General features: G+C 48.6%; 1 protein-coding gene across 1 annotated transcript; it reads left to right on the forward strand.

The window, feature by feature from the left end:
• Nucleotides 1-1770: 1770 nt before the first annotated feature.
• Nucleotides 1771-6619, forward strand: LOC107122916 (sulfotransferase 1C4-like; the record flags this gene model as incomplete). Its single annotated transcript, XM_015426054.1, has 2 exons — nucleotides 1771-1980; nucleotides 6493-6619. Coding segments are annotated over exons 1-2 (337 nt in total), but the record flags the coding sequence as incomplete, so codon positions are not given.
• Between the last annotated feature and the right edge of the window lie 1488 nt (nucleotides 6620-8107).

Raw genomic sequence — 8107 nt, forward strand, 5'->3', positions numbered from 1 at the left:
CAATCAAATCTCCATTAGCCCATCAGAACCCTTGCTAGGCAAAAGCCCCGTCTGGCCACGCCCACTATCTAAATACACTTGATGGGCACCAAGAAAGGTATTGGTGGGTGCCCTATCACCCATGGGCACCACATTGGGGACCACTGCTCTACATACTAGCAGCAAGGCACCCTACTCCCCCATTACACTGACCGAGCATTCACTACTGATTCAGTGGAAGCCTGGGTTCAAATTCCAATTCAACCAGGAAACACACTGGCTCACCTTGGCCTAGCTGTTCTCAGTCTAGCTTACATCACAGGGGTTTTGTGAGGACAAATGGGCGATGGAGGACAGCTATGTACACTACCCTACACTCCATGGGGGGAAGAGCTGGAGAAATACACAATAATATGAGGACAAATCTTTGCAGAGTATTCTTTCATGGTCACCTGGACACAATTTTGACTCGCCATGGGTGATGGAGGGAGTGGCTATTGCACTGTACAGGTGGAAAGTGCCATCCAGCGACAGATGAGTCATGGCAACCCTGTGGGGTTTGCAAGGCGAGAGACATGCAGAGGTGGTGTGCCATTGCCTGCCTCTGCATAGCTACTCCAAACTTCCTTGGTGGTCTCCCATCCAAGTCCTAAACAGGGCTGCCCCTGCTTAGTTTCCAAGACCTGACAAGATCAAGCTAGCCTAGGCCATCCAGCTGATATGCAGCCTTTTTATCCCAGTGGGTTAATTAACAATTAACTCCACCAACCAACCAACCAACCAACCAACCAACCAACCAACCAACCAACCAACCTACCTACCAACCTACCAACCAACCAACCAACCAACCAACCAACCAACCAACCAACCAACCAACCAACCAACCAACCAACCAACCAACCAACCAACCAACCAACCAACCAACCAACCAACCAACCAACCAACCAACCAACCAACCAACCAACCAACCAACCAACCAACCAACCAACCAACCAACCAACCAACCAACCAACCAACCAACCAACCAACCAACCAACCAACCAACCAAAAAAATTCCCCACTCCTCCACTTGCACCTGCTGGATGACCTTGGGCAAGCCATAGTTCTGATAAGAGCTGTTCTTGAAAAAAGAGCCGTTTCTGTCAAGAGCTCTCTCAGCCCCACCTACCTCACACGGTGTCTGTTGTGGGGAGGGGAAGGGAAAGGAATTTGTAAGCCGCTCTGAGACACCTTTGGGTAGTGAAGGGCGGGGTATAAATCCATCCTCCTCTTCATCTATCTATCTATCTATCTATCTATCTATCTATCTGTCTGTCTGTCTGTCTGTCTGTCTGTCTGTCTGTCTGTCTGTCCGTCTGTCCGTCTGTCCATCTATCAGCCAGTTTGGTGTAGTGGTTAAGTGCGCGGACTCTAACCTGGGAGAATCGGGTTTGATTCCCCACTCCTCCACTTGCACCTGCTGGATGACCTTGGGCAAGCCATAGTTCTGATAAGAGCTGTTCTTGAAAAAAGAGCCGTTTCTGTCAAGAGCTCTCTCAGCCCCACCTACCTCACACGGTGTCTGTTGTGGGGAGGGGAAGGGAAAGGAATTTGTAAGCCGCTCTGAGACACCTTTGGGTAGTGAAGGGCGGGGTATAAATCCAATTTCTTCTTCTTCTTCTTCTATCTATCTATCTATCTATCTATCTATCTATCTATCTATCTATCTATCATCTATCTAGTACTGCTCATACGGCTATCACTGTAAGCAGAAATTAGAACTAACGATTTTAACAATTAATTCTTTGTAATATGGAGACTCTCCCTTACCCTGCAGGGACCCACTGGCTCGCCGAAATCATCATGCTCCTTCTTCCTTCCAAAGTGGCGATCACTCCTCCAATTGAATTTGGAGATCTTTCCAAGCTGGAACAATTGGACCATCTGTCCTGCCAGAGAATCATCCCGACTCACTTGGACTGCAATATGTTGCCACCCGCTTTCAAGCTTAAACAATGCAAGGTAAGATAGACGACCACGACTGTGTCATGCTGCCTCTTAACATATTAGTTTTAAGCGGATTACTAAAATATAGGAAAGGCTAGGCCCCCATTTGAATGGCTGCAAAAATCTATCACAGAGGTGTAAAATTTCGCAGCTAAAAGAGTGATAGGTCTGCTATTATCTTCTAAGAAAAGAGGCGATGTCTCCATATGCTCTATGTTTTGGAGGAAAGGAAGAATTAAAAGATTTCTAGGCTCAGAAAAAGGATTGCGTTCAAAGGTCATGTGATACAGGGTGTGTAAACCATCTGCATCACTGTCGCACACTCTATCAGAGGCCGATAGAGGTGCCATTTGGCACGGTCGGGAAGCGCTTCTATTCCATCTGTTGGTGTTTGGCACAGAGTTGCTCGATCACACATCCCAGTATAATCCATTTCGCTGAGGGCACAACCCGTCACTGTGCAATCAGATGGCATGTTCGGGTGAGTGGGGGGGTTGCCGTTTTGTGTGCACACGCGCATAAACGAGGAATCGAGGCCCCATACGAAGAGTTCTCCATGGAGTTCTCCATGGACCGATTATGTGGTTATGTGCATATCGCTAAGCGGGGGGGGGGGAGATTGACACCGAGTCGGGATGGACTGAGCAGTCCATTCTGACAGCCTGAGAGTGTGCTTGAGTGATCAGACTAGGGAAAACCCATCCGTGGCCCATTGGCAAGTGTTAGTGTCAGAACCCACAGCCAACAACGAAGTACGCGCATTCAAGAAGGGTAATACTTTTATTGCAGAGCTATAGATGCAGTAGCATAAGCATTGTTAAGAATGGTGGCGGCCCCACGGGTATAATAGGATATAGGGTATTCGTATGCACCCCCCCAGCACTGGCCAATTAGGCACCCTCCCGCGCGCGGGATAAAGCTTGGAGACCGTTAGGTAGCTAAAGCTGAGAACCAACAGTCTCCCACGGCACCTAGGAAAAACCCAGACACTACAACTCCCTCCTGCACATCTGTATAGATAAGCATTTCGGCGCAAAACAGAAAAAGCACAGAATGGAATGCAGTAGCAATTAACCAGACACAGACCGAGCTCCCCAACCCCCATGGCAGCGTAGCTGACAGTTAGGACTGGACTTTCCCCAGTGTCTTTTAACTCCGTTTCTGTGGTGGGGCAGTACGGGTTGTCGATGACTACGGGACCTTTCCCAGAGGTTGCAGTCTGATCGTGCCCGTTAGAGCCATCAGGCATTCGCAGCTATGTCGGATCTAAAGGCACGTCTGACCACAGCCAGAGTATGGTATCTCAAGATCCCTCCTTTGCAAAGCTCTAGATGGTAGGGCATTAAGGCGTGCCAACAGAAAGGTACACCTATAGTGAGGAACAGTAAAATATGAGCAGTGATCGGAGAGCTCTCCAGGTGGAAAAATGCCAACAAACTGGGTAGAACAAACATGCTGCGCTCTAGAGATTGCACTGCTGTAACCGTACTTAAACAGGCGTTTCTTAATCATTCTTATGGCTTCCTGTCTAGTAACTGAATAAAGGGAATCCAAAGAAAGATGGAGGAGCTGTAGGTTGCTTGACAAGTTTATCCCAGTGGGAAGGATAAGGTACCTCTCTTGGATGTCGGAGTGTATAATGTTTTTTGTGGGTTTTTTTTTTTAAAAAAAATCTGCCCTCAAAGGGTAGAATTTTATTTGTTTTTTCTTAACAGACAAATCGAACATACACACATGTAACACAAACGGGGGTATCAAATGCTTCTGTTTCCAATAATTGCCTCTTAGATATTCTCTATCCAATACAATATCACGCATCATTATTTTCTATGAGCTCACATTTTTGTATCTTAAAACCAGCATCTGCACCTGCTATCTCAATGTTCTAACCTATACTTTGCTCTAGGGATCAGAGCTCTACAATCATTTGCACTATTATACCAATTATAGAAGCGCCTCCATGTGTTCTGGAATGTATAGTTTGTGGATCCTCTTATCAACAAAGTCAATTTTTTGGTACATCTTGTGCCTTCCAGTATTTGACATATAGCATTCTTGCCGCTGTAGTAAAGTAGGTAATTAAATATCTGTTGCTTTTTTTCAAAGTCTTTAGGTAGTATATAGTGTTAACTTTAGAGGAGAAGAAGAAGAAGAGAAGAGATTGGATTTATACCCCGCCCTTCACTTGGAGTCTCAGAGTGGCTTACAAACTCCTTTCCCTTCCCCTCCCCACAACAGACACCCTGTGAGGTGGGTGGGACTGAGAGAACTCTGACAGAAACTGCTCTTTTTCAAGGACAGCTGTGCCAGAGCTTGTGACTGACCCAAGGTCACATCCGCAGGTGCAAGTGGAGGAGTGGGGAACCAAACCCGGTTCTCTCAGATTAGAGTCCGCACACTTAACCACTACACCAAACTGGCTTAAGGGGGGAAGCCTTCAACTCAACCCGAGCTTCAAGAGACGGTTGTTCCCATTCAGCTTTGAGGGCTACTCCCGCTACACAATTCGGAATCCCGCAGATGGAACGTAGGAATTGAAGAAGAATGGAATCGAAGGTGGTGGGAGGTGGTGGGCTCTCCTCCTCTGGAGGTTTTCGAACAGAAGCTCGATGGCCATCCGACAGCAATGCTGATTCTGTGAACTTAGGCAGATCATGAGAGGGAGGGCAGGAAGGGTTGCCTCAGTGCTTAGTTCTCGTGGCCCTTTCTTACATGCCCAGGGAAATGCTGATCACCATTTTGGGGTCAGGAGGCAATTTTTCTCCAGGCCAGCTTGGCTGGAGATCCTGGAGGTTTTTTGTCCTCTTCTGGGCATGGAACATGGCGTTACTGGGGGTGTGCGGGGGAGAGGGATTTCTGAAATTCCTGCATTGTGGACTAGATGACCCTGGAGGTCCCTTCCAACTCTATGATTCTATGAAGGACTCCCCTGTTTTGTCCAACCAGATACCCGGCTCTATATAAACTTTGCATGTCCACCTTGGCATTAAATAGTTTGATGGCAGCTGGGATATACTGAGCCCCAAATGGATAAGATAGATGCATCTGTCATGTTATTTCATCCCTGGTTAAAGGCCACTTTCCCCTGGAAGCTTTATTGGACGCTATGATCCTATTATTCAATGTTTGCTTCTGAGCTTCGTCTCTTTGTTGATGTTCTTTGGCTGTTTGCAGAAATGATCTTTTTAATTAAATAAAACAGAACGCTTTATTTGAGGACTCGCGTGATGGAATCTCCGCATCCCGAGGCGATAAACCGACGGTTGCCAGCTTTGGTTTGGGAAATTCCTGGAGGTTTGGGGGTGGAGCCTGGGGAAGGCAGAATTTGGGGAGTGGGGGGAAGCTCAGTGGAGAACATGATTCCCTAGCATCTACTCCTGGGGAACCGATCTCTGCTCCCTGGAGATCGCTTGTAATTCCAGGGGATCTCCAGCCACCACCTGGGGGTTGGCAGCCCCAAGTAAACCTCTGAATACCAGTGCTAGGAGGTCACACCGGGGAAGGCCTCGGCCCCTGTGCCCTGTTTGTTGAACCTCCAAGGCAATTGGATGACTTTATTGGATGTTGTAAATAAGAAGCAGGAGACTGACCAGTTATGAAGGTGCACAGAGAGTTTATATAGTTATAAAGGTGAATATATACAGAGATATTTACAGGCTATTGAACAGCACGTGCCTTAGTCTATGAGAACTAAGTCCCCATCCAGCTTACTAAACTGATAGCTATTACGCTAAACCCCAGCCAATCTCTAACAAGGTGATGTAATCACTAGCTCTAACAAGCCCTGAAAGAGCAACACCTGCTAGAAAACACCTGGCTGTAATTACATGATTACTAGCATGACAGCTAGGTCTGACAAACAGATCAAACTGATCTATAGCAACTGCTTGCTACCTCTGACATTAGGGTTGCCAGCCTCCAGGTGGGGCCTGGGGATCTCCCACTTTTACAACCGATCTCCAGCTGACAGAGATCAGCTCCCCTGGAGAAAATGGCTGCTTGGAAGGGTGGGCTCTGTGGCCTTGTGCCCTGCTGAGGCCCCTCCCCTCCCCAAGCCCCGCCCTCTCCCAGATTCACCCCCAAAGTCTCCAGGTATTTCCCAACCCAGACCTGGCAACCCTAGATGACTACCGTGTGAAACAGGATGATAGAACAGATGGACTGCCGGTCTGATCCGGCGGGGCAACGGTTATGTCTTCACAACTGGGTCATACATACGCAAAGTCCCACATTATAACTGGTGGTGGAAAGTGCCATCGAGCTGATGTACGAAGACCCCTTGCGCTGTGGCGGCAGCTGTTGCCAAAGGGACATCTTTTAAAAAATCTACAGCAGCCAGTCATATCTCCACTCCAGTGGCCAATCAGAAGCCTTGATGGGTGAAATCCCCACTTGGCCGTGCTCACTTTGTATAATCACTTGATGGGCACCGGCAAAAGTATTGGGCGGGTGCCACGGTGCCCCTATGCATCATGTTGGGGACCCCAGTCTATCCCTCCCTTAATAATGCACTGTCTTCATTTGTAGGCTATCTACATCCTCAGAAACCCGAAAGACATTGCCGTTTCCATGTATCATTATTACAGAGAGAATCCCAACCTCCCCACCATAGACAACTGGCCCGAATTCCTGGAGATGTTCCTAAAAGGAGACGGTGAGAATAAATGCTCTCTTTAAATCTCTCTCGAGTAGTATATTCTTAGCACTTAACTGATTTCCGTGAAGAGTAAATCACAGCACCTCCACTCCACGGCACACCAGATGAATTGGTGCGAATGAGACCTGAAACAAAATTACATGCCAATTCATTATTCAGGAGGATTTTAGAATGTGCACCCGGTTTAAAGGAGAACGCTTTGGGGAGGCCTTGAGTCATGCCCAGAACGAACACGATTTGGTGCAGATGCTCCCGTTTAAATTGGGGACTTCCTGTGTTTGCATCCCCTACTGCTTACAGGTTTAGGGGCCCAGTGGAGGACTCCCGCTAGGGGTCCCAAATCCCCCCGGGGGGCGGAATTCCCCCTGGTTTCGAGCCCCGATTCCCGCGGAATCGGGGCCCGGGGGAAACCCCACCCCCGCGCTAGTGACGTCACACGCTGAGGGTGGGTCAATGCCATTTGAGGGGAAAACAACGCTAGTCTGAGACTTTCTATCGATCATAGACAGTTCTGTGCTAGGGGGACCACCAAACTCTCAAACGTTTGCAAGAAGTTTGCCCCATCTCTGCTGTCCCCCTTTTAAGGAGCTGCGGTGGCTCAAGTGGTTAAGACGCTGAGCTGCAGGCTGTGGAAGGTCAGTCCATTTAAATTGGGGACTTCCTGTGTTTGCATCCCCTACTGCTTACAGGTTTGGGGGCCCACTGGAGGACTCCCGCCGAAACCAAAATGTGTGTGGATAGCACAGCACAGGGGCTCCGACCTTTTTGAGCCTGTCGACATCTTTGGAAACCTATTGCAGGATGATGATGGGCACAGCCACAAAATGGCTGCCGCGGGAGGCAGAGCCAGCTGCAAAATGGCTGCCGCAACTTAACTTCAGTCATACCGAGAAGATGCTTGGGCTGTGGTGGCAGCTGCTGCCAAAGCAGCACCAATCAGATCCCGAATGACCGATCAGAAGCCTTGCTGGGCAAAAGCCCCACCTGTCCCGGGCCAGTTTCTATGAATACTTGGTGGATGCCAGGAAGGTGTTGGCAGGCACCATGGGACTAGGGATGCCAGTTTCGTGTTAGCAAATTCCTTGAGATTTGGGGAGGTAGAATCTGGGGGAGGGTGGGTGTTATGTATTATGATTTCTACTGCACGCCTAGCTTCAGGCAAAGGTATATTAAAAGCTGGTATCCTAATGCTCACGTTCGGATTGGCTGCTTCGGCCAGCGGGCCAATCAGAGCTAAGGATTGTGACTGGAGGGAACAACTATGATTGGTCTTTATCTTATAAATATGATTGGTTCTTACCGTTCACCAGTTTGGTGCCAGTTTGGTGTCGTGGTCAAGTGCGCGGACTCTAATCTGGGAGAGCCGGGTTTGATTCCCCACTCCTCCACTTGCACCTGCTGATGTGACCTTGGGTCAGTCACAAGCTCTGGCACAGCTGTCCTTGAAAAAGAGCAGTTTCTGTCAGAGCTCTCTCAGCCCCACCC

This window comes from Gekko japonicus, unplaced genomic scaffold (genome assembly GCF_001447785.1).
Source record: "Gekko japonicus isolate JY-2015 unplaced genomic scaffold, Gekko_japonicus_V1.1 scaffold7902, whole genome shotgun sequence".
In the NCBI taxonomy this organism is placed as follows: Eukaryota; Metazoa; Chordata; class Lepidosauria; order Squamata; family Gekkonidae; genus Gekko; species Gekko japonicus.